The sequence below is a fragment of the Pundamilia nyererei genome, unplaced genomic scaffold (assembly GCF_000239375.1).
Source record: "Pundamilia nyererei isolate P.nyererei 1_Seehausen unplaced genomic scaffold, PunNye1.0 scaffold00085, whole genome shotgun sequence".
In the NCBI taxonomy this organism is placed as follows: Eukaryota; Metazoa; Chordata; class Actinopteri; order Cichliformes; family Cichlidae; genus Pundamilia; species Pundamilia nyererei.
In genome coordinates this window covers 737748-751824 of record NW_005187486.1, presented here as the reverse complement: position 1 = coordinate 751824, position 14077 = coordinate 737748, and the positions used below count along the sequence as shown (strand labels likewise).

General features: G+C 37.4%; 2 protein-coding genes and 1 long non-coding RNA gene across 3 annotated transcripts in view; all 3 read left to right on the top strand.

The window, feature by feature from the left end:
• s100b (S100 calcium binding protein, beta (neural)) overlaps window positions 1-977 on the top strand; it is a 2164-nt gene extending 1187 nt beyond the window's left edge. The window contains exon 3 of the mRNA XM_005738654.1: window positions 105-977. Within this exon, the coding sequence (XP_005738711.1) occupies window positions 105-251 (147 nt within the window). The 3' untranslated portion in view covers window positions 252-977. The remainder of the gene's footprint in view (window positions 1-104) is intronic.
• Window positions 978-2546: 1569 nt separating this feature from the next.
• LOC106456291 (uncharacterized) lies at window positions 2547-3636 on the top strand. Its single transcript, XR_001290441.1, has 2 exons — window positions 2547-2664; window positions 2716-3636. It is a non-coding gene; the product is annotated as an uncharacterized LOC106456291 (long non-coding RNA).
• A 1950-nt stretch (window positions 3637-5586) lies between these two features.
• gypc (glycophorin C (Gerbich blood group)) lies at window positions 5587-12859 on the top strand. The gene is made up of 4 exons (XM_013912280.1): window positions 5587-5790; window positions 8115-8210; window positions 11605-11643; window positions 12437-12859. The coding sequence occupies exons 2-4, from the start codon at window positions 8126-8128 to the stop codon at window positions 12634-12636; spliced, it is 324 nt and encodes a 107-aa protein (XP_013767734.1). The 5' UTR covers window positions 5587-5790; window positions 8115-8125; the 3' UTR covers window positions 12637-12859.
• The last annotated feature ends 1218 nt before the right edge of the window (window positions 12860-14077 follow it).

The following is a 14077-nucleotide window of genomic DNA, read 5'->3' as shown; positions in this document are numbered from 1 at the left end:
TATATATATATATATATTGAGATTTAAAAGCATATGACATAAACTGTTAAGCACCAGTTTGGAGTTTTGTTGTCCCGAGCTGAACCCGTCCTCCCTCCCTGCAGCATGTGAACGACCAGGCTGCGCTGGACAGCCTGATGGACAGCCTGGACACCGACGGCGACGCCGAGTGCAACTTTCAGGAGTTCATGACATTCATCTCCGTAGTTACCGTCTGTTGCCACGAGTTTTTCAAGGACGAGCACGACTAAGGAGGTGGCAGCGGGCAGGAAGACAAAGGGGAGCCACAGTACATTATAAAGAAGCAGAAGCCTAGCAACGCACAAACTGTTGATGCCCTCACAGCAGCGCAGGGTGGAGGAAACACAATCCAGCCACCAGCCACCATTACGTGGCTGGTGGCTGGTAAAAAGCTCCAGTCTAGTGTCTGAAATCAGCCTCGTTTGTGTTTTCATTTCTAGATGGCATGTAAAGTCTTCAAAATGGCGGCAAAGATTGGTACAAAAGGAGGAACTAAAGTAGCTCAAGCAGAACAAATCTTAAAAGTGTTTCACTATATGTTTGGCCACCAAAGCCAACCATTTATCAATCAATACATGTTACACCTTTATCCCCGTACTCTTTATCATTTCCCATCACTTTGTATAAGCAAAAGCTTTGTATATGTTACAGGTTTTGGAGAATGGCTGCTACATTTGGCTGCTGTTCTAGCAGTGAAATTATAAAAGTTGTTTATATACTACATCATGGACTGCTAAATCAATCTTACAGCCACAAACTGTCAGTTTGGGACTTTGCATGTAAAACCCTGAATGACCATATCAAGCTAACTGCTTTAGGAGTCAAATAACTAACTAAAGAGCCCCCTTTAGGCAGTTATTTGACTAAATGAAATATTGACTATCAAATATTGAAAGCAACGTTAAGGTTTGATGTCATATAATAAATTAACTAACTGGCTAGTAAAAGTTTCAAAATGACTTGTGGGTCCTTTGTTAAACCGAAATTGATCATTAGGGGCATTAAATAAGTAACAGTATTTGGTTGCTTTAGTCGTAGTATAAGTAGTATGTCAGACAAATGATGACAAACACAAAGTTCTTCAATACGGCTTTTAAAAGAATGTTTTTCAAACTACAAACTGCCTGAAGGGCTTCGTTTTGATAGTGGCTTGCAGCTCAGTACTTCACAGTATCATAGTTTGGAAATATATGTTGTAAGCTGAGCTTTATATTAAAAGCTCCTGAATAGCTAGTGAATAGGTTTGTTCAGACAGTGATGAATCTTAAAAATCTTTAATACTAAACTAAGAAAGTAGCTAATAAGTTAGTTCAGTCTAGCAGCCACAAGAATGCATCCATGGTTTAAAAAATCTATCTGAATATCACATTTTGAAAATATTTGCAGTTTGCATTGTGGGCTAGTCAGTTACTAAGAGACTAACAGTCATTTAAGATTTTGCATGTGAGATTCTGGATAGTCAGTAAGTTGAGAAAGTTGACTTAAAGTTAGATAACTCAGCTATTTTAGGAGTCAAATAATTGTGTAAAGGGGGGAAATATTGCAGATAGTGAAACTTTAAAAGAGGGAAGTGAGGCATGAGGGGGAGAAAAGTTAGCTAGTAAAAGTTTTAAAAATGGCTTGTGAGTATGAGCTATTCTAACACCTCGTTTGTTAACTTTAACTGTATAGCAGTTGGGGGAAAGTACCTGGTAAGTTGGACTTCATTTTAAAAGCACTTAAACAGCAGATGGGTTTGGGATTTGTTTGCCGAGCTCAATCCATTCCTGAAAATTGAATAAAGCGCTGAAACTGAAAAAGTTTCATAGCTTTAGGAATCAATCAAGAATCTGAAGAACACTATTGGTTTGTTTTTAATCTTACATACTATCATAGTTTGAATTTGTTTGTGGGCTTGTTAAAATTCACAACATAGTGATTTGGAGATAAATATAAAATAGCAAATACTGAATGCAGCAATTTAGGCACACAAAAAAATATTACATTGGCTTGTAAAAGGTTCAGTTTGGCTAGAGAGTTTAAAGTGTTCTAGCTCCTCCGTTGTTAAACTCAAATTACTTAGAGACTTCACAGGTGTTGAAAAGCACCTAAAAAGGATTTTATCATCTAGTTCTTTTAATATTTGTCTTCTGAATCATTCCTTACATTTTTAAAATTCGACAAAGCCACTAAACTGATAAAGTGGATATCAAATTTTAAAAGTAAATTTTAGGTTTGTGTAAAGTTGCTATAGTCATCTTTTGGAGACACTTTAATGAGTTTATTAGGTCAAAAGTCATCAATGACCACTAAATCTTGAGAAAGTTGCTTAAATGCGAATCAACATTAAGCATATTCTTAAAACGATTTCATTTATGAAACTGCGTATACCATCAAACATACTCACAAAGATAGTAGGAGCCTTAAATCTTATTTGATTGGCAATGCGAAGATTTTATTTTATTTATTTTTTGGTGCTTTGTGCCACTGTAGCTGCTGCTTTGTTTAACCCCTGATATTGTCGACTTGTTTTTTCTTGTTAGAAAAAAAAATGCTGGTAGTTTTCTGTCTAATTATTCTTTTTTTTCATTTGCTCTCAAAATCTCTAAATCTGAAAAATGGCTATTAAGATAATGAAATTCAAACAGTCTATCCCTCTTAAAGGTCTAAACGGCTATCAGATTTTAAAATTCAACTTTTAATTGGCCCATAAAGACATTCAAAAATGGCTTGTGAGTTTTCATTTAGACGTCACATTGGAAACCTCTTTCAATAGTTTGAAGTCAGAGTGTTTAATAAAACTGTAGATTTTACATGTTTTATGTGTTATTTACATCTACGTTTATTTGATGTTTTGGTAAAAATTACATCGAGGTCAAAATGGTTAAAATGACTAATACGTATCTTAAAATAGTTGCTGGTAGGCAAGTAATTAAAATTACTTTTAACTGACTTTAAATGTTAGCTTGTAGTTGCTGTAGCTCTTTGTAGGTTTACATGTATTCAGCATGAGAAGCAAATCTAAATCATTATAGATGTAGAAATGATCAGTTAAACAGTGCAACAGAAGAGTTTGTTGGATGTGCATCATGACATGTTGAATGTTGGGTTGTTTGGACGTTGGTGATACGAATTTAATTAAATGGTCAGTTTGTGACTTAGTCAATATCTCTGTAGCAAGGGGACAAAGAAGGCTGTTTATTCTTATCTTGGGTGGCTGTCAGAAGAATTCAGAGACGCACTGCAGTAATATTTACATAGCAGTTCTGCAGAGTTGCTCAACCATTAAAAGCTCATATGTTGTTTTTCTCTGTGGTTTTACTCCTAGTATATCTGTGTTATGCCAAAGTGAGCATGGTGACAATAACAAAAAAGTATTCAGAGAGCCCTGACAACGAAATACTTGTAGCCGTTTAGTTTAACAGTGCTCTTTTAGTGTTTCGAATGTCACTGGCCTGCAGGTCTTTCCTGTTTAGCAAAGAGGCTATTCAGGAAAAACTGAAGTTCAGTTTGTCCTTTTAGCACATTTTTTTAGAAGATGTTTTTTTAAGGAAATGTGAGAAGCTTTTTTAAGACTTATTGAGACCAATACTGAACTAAAACATAGTGAAATTTAAATAAATACACTAAATGGTCCAGTGGTTAGTCTTTTCTGAGGCACAGAAATGTTTAGTATTTTATTCCTGTAACTTCACATTTGCAGCACAAATATGACTCAGTGTGAGTCATAAAAATTAAGTGGCATCAGTGGATATTTCTCTTTAGAGTGCACCTTAATCAGCATGTTTCATCTTTATGACAGTTTTTTAAAGCATCCATTCATTTTCTTAATGGCTCATCTATTTACGGTCTCTTAGGTGATGGAGTCTATTCATGCTGATTTTGGGATGATGATGAGGTACATGACAGGTCATCAGAACATGAATGGATCGCTAAACAAGTCCAACATTTCTTAAAGTTTAATGGAAATACTTCAAATAATAAAATAAGATACAAATATGAAGGAGAGTCAGGTGAAGTCCACAACCTCTTTTGATCAGCAGTTCACAGTTATAACAGTCCAAGAAATTCTGGTGATCTGTACGTGCTCCTTCAAGAACAGCCATCAAAACTCATTCATCACAAGTGTGAGCTTAAAAGAAAAATACATCAAACTAATCATTCCCTTTATCATCGACGGAAGCTGTTTGTTATTACTAGAGTAAAAATCGGATAGCAACATCCTTGGTACCAAGAAAAACACGGTGCAACAGGGGATTTGGTTGCCAACTGGTTGTATTCTGGGTATATTCGAATAAAAAAAATTAGAATTGTGAATGCCTATGTCATGTTGCAGTTAAATAACTGTCCTGCAGAAACTATGCAAGAATTTCTGTTTCGGATTTTTTAGGTTGTGGCTGGACTGTAGATGTGAGTAGATAATTTCTGTATATGCAGACAGCGACAGAGTTTATCACAGTCAATCGCTGCATTGCCACAAACCGATTGGCAACTTGACCCCATTCAATTACAAACTGACAACAGACTGACTTCATGTTATTGCCGTTTCATCACAGCAAACCAAACTCTCTTTGAAGATGGCAACTAACTGTGAGTGGTTGTCTTTAAAGCAACCACTTCAAAGGCAACAAGTTCCCAAATTCATTGTGTTCAGTAATAATATTGGTCATGCTATCCCAGCAACTGTTTTACCAAGTGTGACTGTAGCATAACAGCCACTATTAGGTCTCATTTTTGATGTTGGGTTGTGGCATTAGCAAGATGGCAAGATTTCTGTCAAAGATTAATGGTCTAATGGTGTGTTTTAATACCAAACAGACCTAACCAAGTACTTTTTAGTGTCTAAACCTAACCAACAAGTGAACATAAATGAAGGTCAGAGGTACTAACGGCTGAAATGCCTCTTAACTCCACCACTCCTTCAACCTCCTAACAAACATTTTTTGATGGTCAATACTGACAGGGATAGTCATACACCTTGAATAGCATTGGTGGCATTATGTGACACAGCAGGATGAAAGTATGCTGTGCAAGTCTATTACAGTGCAGATGGAGACAACCATCAATTCCTGCACTGAATCCATAATTAATTCAATATGCATGTATTTGGACTATTGGAAGAAATCCATGCAGGCACAGGGAAAACATGCAAACTCCACAAAAGAAAAATGTAATGAAACATATAACAAAAAAGTGCTAGATATATAGTTTAGTATAAGAACTGAAGGCAACCAAGAAAGACAAACTCCAAAAGTACAAAACAAGACCACAAGTACAGAACACAGGAAGGCAACAAAACAATCTGACATACACAAAGGAGGGAAAAGAACAAAAGCAGGAAGTCAAACCAAAGCAAGACTAACTTTCAAAGTAAAACAGGAAGGCAAAAAACTAACACCATTTTCTTGTTAAGAAACCATCTTTATTTGTCTAAAAGAAGACGGTTCACATTAATAACCAGGCTGAAGGTTAGGATTATTCAGCACAGGACGTGCACAAGGGCCAAACAACAAAAACACACATACACACACACACTGAAGTGCTCCTCTGTGTGTTAACAGATGATGCAAGAGGCGTTGTCAGCTGCATGCACTCAGACATCTGCAGGCTGTTTAGGATCAGAGAGGTGGAGTCAGCTCCGCTATTGGCCAGAGGGGGAACAGATCTCGACCCTGGGGACTGACACCACACCCATCCGTATGTGTGTTTGTGTGTGTTTTGAATTGTGTGTGTTGTCCAACGTACACTCTGTCGGCGTAAGAAGAGTTGCCTGCTGACTCTCAGAAACTGGTGAGCTTCTTTTTGTCTTTATGTCAAAATCCTTGCTGTGGTTTTGTGTTGCTTTGAGCAGAACGAGCTGCTCTGCAAACAAACTGTTGGGCACTTTGTTTTCAGGTTATAGTCAGTGGTCAACAATCTGTTCTCACTTATTTTAAAAGTTGCATGTGTGAAACTAACGTACTGCTTTAGTGGAAATAAATAAAAACCTTAGGCACCTCAGTTAGGGATGTTTAGAGAGCATTAAACTCAAATAACCTGGTGATTAAAGTGTCATATTTGTGCATTACACTTTAATGCTCTGCAGCTGTTTACCCGAAGCATGACTCTTTTTATGGAGGCAAACGTCGACGCTTTGGATGCATTTTAGTGCGACACCTCGAGTTCATGAGTCAGGAAAAAATGGATTTCCCTTGAAAGGCTCTATTGTGTGGTGAAATGTGCTAAGATGGAGCATTTTGCAAATGAAATGTTCACCGGGTCAGAAAAACCCTGACACAATTGGAGATGCTGACTAGATTTCTCACTTGCAGACACAAACTTAGTTCACTGCTGTCAAAACATCTGGCAGAGAATTCAAATCTGGCTCTGAGAAAAAAGTTCCTGAGGGGATCACGATACAATAAGTTAACACTAATCACTTTAAAAGGAAGGGTTATACAACTGTTGGTTTGGGTTTCCGGCTTATTTCCTGGATATGCTCCTCATAACATTTCTTTAAAAATTTCCTGATCGTAAGCCTCAAGGAGTCACATGAGGTAATGGGATAAAATGAAAACTGAACATTATTTCAGGCACCTTTGTGTATTGAGTTTCTAATATGTTAGGATCCAAGTTAGGGTGTTGTTTGTGGTGGGAAAAGCTTAATGTGTGCACTGACAAGACTGTAAAGATGTCAGGCAAGAAAATGAAAGTCTGACCTGGTACCAATGTTGCTTTTTTGGTGTCAGGGAAACAAACAAGCACAAGGTAAGTTGAACAAAAACAGATGAACACTGGTCATTGGCTTTGCAGTCAACAAAATCAATACCCATGTTCAGAGGATGCTGAGGCATCTCTAAACCTGAACTCTTGATTCAACAATCTGGGTCACTTTTTTAATAGACAGAAATTTGTTGATCATCATCATTATACCAAACTCACTAAGGTTGAGGAGGAAGCTATGGCTCAGGAGGTAGAGTGGGCCATCCATCCATCCACCCATCCATCAGGTAGTCAGTGATTGGATACCAAGCTCCTACAGCATATGTGTCAAAGTGTCCTTAAGCAAGACACTGAACCCCCAGTTCCTCCCAATGCATCTATCAGACTGTTTGAGTACCCATGATAACAGAATAAAGTACTGGATGAAGGTGTTTGGATGGTGAATGGGGTTGGTAGTAAAACACTCCTTTCCATAAGTATCAGTCCGTTAAGCAGCCACTACGTCCATCGTCATCACAAAGTTCTAGCCAATGATTACTGAACTTACAAAAATTCCCAGACTGCACTGCATCTTCAGACTTGATCTTGATTACGAGTGCACATCTGTAAAGTGTCATTAGAGTCAGACTCAATGGGTGGAAGCAACACAAAGTATTATGTAAGGCCTGTAGCCATTTCTCTCATGCTCGTCTCAACAATTTCTAGTTTATATTTGCTGGAAACACATATCTATGTCAATGTTCAGAAGGAGAGAGCATTTAAATCCCTGACAAGACATTAAAATGCACAGCAAGGATTGACCAGGGATTAGCCTGCCAGAATCCAGGGGGCCATATAAACTGTATCCATGATGTTTAGCCATGTTTATGTCCTTTTTCTTTCTTGACAGTCAGCAAAACTTTAAAACTACTTCTTACCTCCTGAACAAGTAGTTTTTAACACCTAAGCCTAACAGAATAGTTTCTGTGGCCTTTATTGCTTAAAGCTAAATAAATAGATTTTAATGAGAATTAATAACACAATAAACCAATCAAACCAATATCCCCAATCATCACGAGCTGTGGGTTGTGACCTAAAGAATGAGATCCCACATACAAGCAGCTGAAATGACATTCCTCCAAAGTGTGGCTGGGATCAACTTTAGAGAGACGGTGAGGAGCTCGGTCTTTAATAAAGGGCTCAGAGTAGAGTGGGAACGTCCTACGTGAGGAGGCCCCAGGCCAGAGCCAGGACATGCTGGAGAGATTACATCAGCAGATGGTCCAGCGTAAAATAACTAAAATATTGCAGCGAAAATGCAGCTAATTAAGAGGAAAATTTGTAGGAAATTAGCTGCACTAGCTGTAAATGAAATTATCATCAGTTTAACTGCAAGAAGAATTTTATTCATAAATCATGCTGTTTCTTCACAGGTCACTTCAGCATGAACGCTCACGCAACAGTGCCCCCTTTGTCAGGAACAAGCCCCTCTCCTTTTTCAGACCTTGTGACCAAGATAGGACCCAAGGGTATGTGCCTGGAAAATGTGTGAATTGTCTTTTATTTTATTTCACCATAACATTTGTTCAATAAACATGAATATAGCATAAGTAGACCACAGGGAAACATCACTCATCTATCTGCTGTCTGTTGTTGCTGCTTAAATATTTTTTTACACTTTTATTATTATTTTAATTTGTTTGATAAGTTTGTATATGTGTTTATTCAAAATCTTAACAGTGTTCATAAAGAGATTAGTTGATTTATATTTTATATTAATCTAATTCTGCTACACAGGATTACAGTTATAATAAAATATTCGCATTTGTATAGTTATTTCTTATGAATAAATCAAAAACAAATACAAAAGAGTTGGTGCGCTACAGGATTTGTTGACATCTTGAAAGAGCAATTTGCCGGTTTAGCTACAGCTGTTATTTCTCCTGTGCACTGGTGGGTGTATTGATTTATCACAGATGACAAAGATGACCTACAGGAGGATCCAGAGTGTTATGACAAAGATTTTTTTATTTTCAGTTTAATGTCAGGTACTGTAGAGATTATCGTGTATTTGTAAATGTGATGGTTACATTTCACACAGTGCATTCCATAATGATTCAAGACTATTCTGTATATGAGCACTGCACATGTCTGTGTCCGATGTCTGATTATCACGGTGATTAATGCCTATCAAAGATTTTTTTCATTAGGATCTGTATTGGTCATGATGTCTGCACAGACTGGAGCTGGAGTCCATGTGCAGAACTCAGTGGGACACTGGAAAAGCAGCTGATTGCCCCACTAATCACAAAATAATTGCCTTATAAATTGTATAATTGCACCATTATTTTTGCTTGAATAACAAATTTAAACCAGCCCCAAAAATCTTATCACATGCATAATCATTTTTTTAATAGATTTAGATTTAAGGACACTAAAATTCAACATCCAGTTTGTGGGACAAACACCCTGCAAACACAGTGAACCAGCCGAGATGTTTGTGTGCGTTACCAGGGAGTGTCTTATCAGCCCAATGTCAGAGTGGAGCATGGGAAGGAGCGAGCGTGACGCCTCGGGGGGTCTGTCGCTGTGGAGATAAGGGCCTAAAACGCTCGTACCTGTCCTCGTTTCCACAGCAGGGCCTGGCAGGACCAACGCAGCCTAGAAATAACTTTTATATTGAACTGCAACAGCCAAAGGGTCTTTTCTTAAGTGTTGTTAAACACTTAGTGTTCTCTGCTTCTTTTTAGAAGATGCAAGAATGCTTGATTAATATTAGACACATCAGATATAGAGATTTAACACATATGAACAACAAATTGCTGAATTCTGCTGTTAATAAGTCATCGTGTACACAGGTATCTTTCAAAAAACTGCGATCTTCAATTTCAGTTTGAAAGGTCTATCGACATGAAATGCAAAAAAATGATGTTAAGCATTGTCAAGATGCCATAGCAACAGGTGGCGATACAGAAACACTGGCCAATCAGAAGTCTACAAACAGAAACAAACTGTAACATGCCATTGCAAAATAACCTGCAGTGCAAAAGTCTTGAGAAACATTTCTTTATATTTTTGCTTCCAAGGAGCCAGAATTTCCAGTAATGTTATAAAGTTCTCTTGAGCAACAGATCTTTAGGCCTTCTGAAGTTTTTTCTGTGGATATTGGCTGCTTTTTCACTCATTTTCACTTAAGGCACTTAACTCAAGGGATGATCCAGTGTTCCATCCATCCATCCGTTCACTTCCACTTATCCTTTTCAGGGTCGCGGGGGGCGCTGGAGCCTATCCCAGCTGTCATAGGGCAAAAGGCGGGTACAACCTGGACAGGTCGCCAGTCTGTCGCAGGGCTAACACATAGGGACAGACAACCATTCACACCTAGTGGCAATTTGAATTATCCAATTAACCTATCCCCACAAGCTGCATGTCTTTGGACGGTGGGAGGAAGCCGGAGTACCCGGAGGGAACCCACACAAACACGGGGAGAACATGCAAACTCCACACAGAAAGACCCCGGCCTGATGGTGGAATTGAACTCAGGACCTTCTTGCTGTGCAGCAACAGTACTAACCACCGTGCTGCCTCGATCCAGTGTTGTGTCTACAAATATCAGACAACTTAGCAAAGAATGAATTTCAAATAGCATCTTTAGGCACTTTGTTACTAGCAGCCTGTCACAAAAATATATCATTTGTTCAAATTTCTTTAATTTATTTTTTCTTCTTTTTTTTTTCTTTTCTTTTTTTTCTCTTCTTCTTTTTTCTTTTCTTTTTTCTTTCTCTCTTTTCTTTTCTCTTTTTCTTTAATTTATTAAATACCAAAGTTAACACAGTTACAGACATAAAATAATATTTTTGCACCAACAAGCTGATTCCCAAAGAGCTTTAGTTGAAAACTTGGCATATCTCAGCATGGTGTGCAGTGTGTCCTTAAAAAATTTGAGGAACTAAACAAGTGGAGGACAAAAGAAAAGATGCATCAGCTCTTAAAACTATCTATAGCAGATCAACAGTATCTGGACGTTATGTTCTTAAGATACTGGCTTGTGTTTCTGAACAGTAATTTTACTTTTTATTAGGTTCGTCAAAAGCATTATTGTTAATCAATTAAAGGTTAGTTTTTGAAGCGGATACTGTTACCTGTTGAAATATGTTACAAATTTATGCACAGTGACAAGAAAAAAAAGTGGCTATTTGTGTACATGAACAACAAAAAATAGTTATTTCTAAACAAACACACCTATACACAACAGTTGTATTGGTATTAATGAGTTAACATGCTTTTCCAGGAACCTACAGCAAACTTTTTTTCTTGGTAAATCTTTGGAAAGTTAAAAGTGAAAGAGTAGCTCTGTTTGCATAAACAGTCATTTTTATTATCAGCAAACTTAAAACAACAACTTCACATCAAATTTCATCATTATTATCCTTTAAATTTGGCTTTGATTTTCTTAAACTATGAAACTTTTAGGTACCATAAACCTCATAAACACTGATATATATATATCTTTCTTGATTTTGCTCACTTGTTTTCTAAAATATGGTGTGTAACGTTTCTTTTTGGCCTTGCAGTCATGTTGCTTCTACACACACTGAGGCTCTTAAATTGACGGCCGTTGTTTGAATGCCACACACGACTGGACTCTGAGGGAAAATGTAAACACAAACAGCTGTTTGTGTCCCCCAGATAACTTAATATTGTGAGCTGCTGCTTGTGACAGTACATGAGCGAGGAGGCTGTAGATTGAGAGAATGATTCAAAATTTCACCTTGCCTTTGTCACTGACTTTTATCTGGACCTCTGTAGCTTTTCTACAAGATGAATCTGACACAGAAGTTTGTATTTTAACCTCTACTGTATGTCATTTGATTTAGATATCAAACGTCACCCAAGTTTGACTTAATTTTCATGTCTTTACAGAAACCTATGACACTGGAGATTTTGCCGCTTTGATTGGTGGTGAGAAGTGACTTCTTTTCTTATGATGTTCAACAATGAGTGTGAATCTGCTGAATTTTATTTCAGTTCACATGAATGAAAAAGATGTTCTGCTTAATAACTTGTTCTGTACGGATTAATGATTTTCAAATCTTATTTCCAACGACCAAATCATATGTAGTCAGGAATGTGATAAAATAATCATCGACCAATATAATAATACTAATAGCTTTAAATATAAAATGAAAATTTTAAAGACTAAACTGTACATGTAGATTTATTTAATTATTAAATCTAAGGGATAAATAAGGAAATAGAAGAACATATTTGGAAATGTAATTACCTCTTTAATCTATAATTTTAGTAATTGATTAAATTTGGTTCTAATTTGTTAAAAGAAAATTTTTTACAGGTCTCGTATTCTCCAGAATTTTTTGTTTCAGTTAATGAAGTTTTTACTAATAGTGGGATATAAAATTGAAGTGTTCTTTAATGTGTTAAAGTTTCTAAATTTGGATTTCTAAAAGAAGTTTTTATTTTATTAGTTTTTCTTTCTTGTTATAATTGTTACTCCAGCAGAAATGTTCACTAAATGCAAATGTCAGTTAATAATATGTATCAGGTTTTTATGTCAGTTCATTACAGATATCAGTTCATGAAATACATGAACTTCGCTTTATAAGTGAAAAGTAAAAATAGAGACACAGCAGACTCCATAGGCAGGATATTGAATTCTATGTTGAATTGCAATGAAAGTGATGCTTTAAATGCATAGTTGGGGGCTCTGTGATGATATTTCCCTCTGTCGTCACAGGAATCGTAAGTGTAGTGCTGTTGTTAATGATCTGCGTCATCGCCGTGCTGATGTGGTGCCTGTCCAGACATAAAGGCGAATACGTGACCAACGAGATGGAGGAGAAAGACGAGGACGCCGACAGCGGTGACGGCGACTCTGTTGGCTCTGATGAAGCGCTCCAATCTGAGGAACCTCTGACAGCCAAAGAGGAGAAATAAAGGGGGGGAAATGGGAAATAGTGACAAAAGTGTCACTCACGTTGCAGACTTGAGAGCTTTGTAGCTTTGTTGCACTCAGCAAACAACAAATATGTGAGAAGGGAAGTTTAACGTTTTTAGAAGTAGCCGATTTTAAAAATTGCACTGAGCACCTTTGCACGTTGGCACCACTAAATGTGAGCAAAGCACGACTGTCTGAAATGTGAGCCCTTCTCAGGAATGTGAACAACCAAAAGAAACTAAGATGTGGTTTGTGTTCGGTAGACCTGTGTTTACATTGTTCCCTCCTTAAAAGCTCCACTTTAATGCAGCGACGCTGCATAAATTACAAGCAGGCATTTTCATGCTATGACTGACTGTGGTACCCTGAAGCTATGGTGGCCCCAAGGTGCCAAACAGAAAAAAGCAGAAAACACAAAACTTAAAGTAATGGAAAAAAAAAACCAAGATGAGCTCAACTACAATAAAAAAGAGAGGGAAGATGAAACAGAAAGAACAGAAAAAACTGCAAAAAGAACAAAAACAGTTTTAAAAGCAGCAGAAAACATAAACTAAAAAAAACTGAAAAGTTATTCAGTGCATTGTTACACTTATTTCCCTTCAGATTGGCCTTCATTTTTCTCCATGGCTGTGTATTGATCGTGAGTGCGGTCAGATGGCTGCACAAAAGGTTCTTCAGCACATGTCAAAGATGGGGTTATGGTCTGGACTCTGTTGTGACCAATCCATGTGTGAAAATGATGCCTCATGCTGCCATTGTCATCTGGTAAGATGCCTGCACCATCAGGGCAGGCAGAACCTGGTCATTCAGCACATTCAGGCAGTCAGCTGGCCTCACCGTTTGAACATAAATCATTGATAAACGTAGACCTGACCAACTGAACTCAACCTCACATCATAAGACTCCCCTCACAGGTCTCTACTGTTGGCACTAGGCATGCTACTTCATCCCAATGATGATTGATATAACCTCAAAATTTCATTTTTAAAGGACATTTGTGATAATGATATTTGTGTCTGAATTACATTTGATCTCAGACAGCAGCATTTATGAGTGCAAACAAAACAAAGGGCATTTTCCTTCTTTTCCATTGAGCTACTGTTACTGATGGTTGATTAGTTAATGTGCCAGCACCAAGCTGCAGTGGCATTATAGTCCAATAGTAGCCTTACATACTGTGCCACAACCTTAGTCAGATCTAGGTACAAAAGTAGCCCAGGCAGGGAAATAGCTTAAATAATTAGCTTAACAGTGCTAACATAACTGAACCTTGTAAATCTTCAGAAGGTGAACAATAAAATAAAATTGAAAAATAATTTCAACCTGACCTTGCTTAGAAATTTCCATCTGCTTCTTGCTCTTCCAATCTTATAGAGTGGAGCTAGCTCCAGCCATGCTAGCTTGACTTTGTTTCCTTTTGATTGCTAGCATCTGCTCCTC

Coding starts and splice junctions, on each gene's coding strand:
- gypc (XM_013912280.1), top strand. CDS start 8,126: ATGAACGCTCACGCAACAGTGCCCCCTTTGTCAGGAACAAGCCCCTCT. Junction 8,211..11,604: donor GACCAAGATAGGACCCAAGG/GTATGTGCCTGG, acceptor ATGTCTTTACAG/AAACCTATGACACTGGAGAT. Junction 11,644..12,436: donor TTTTGCCGCTTTGATTGGTG/GTGAGAAGTGAC, acceptor CTGTCGTCACAG/GAATCGTAAGTGTAGTGCTG.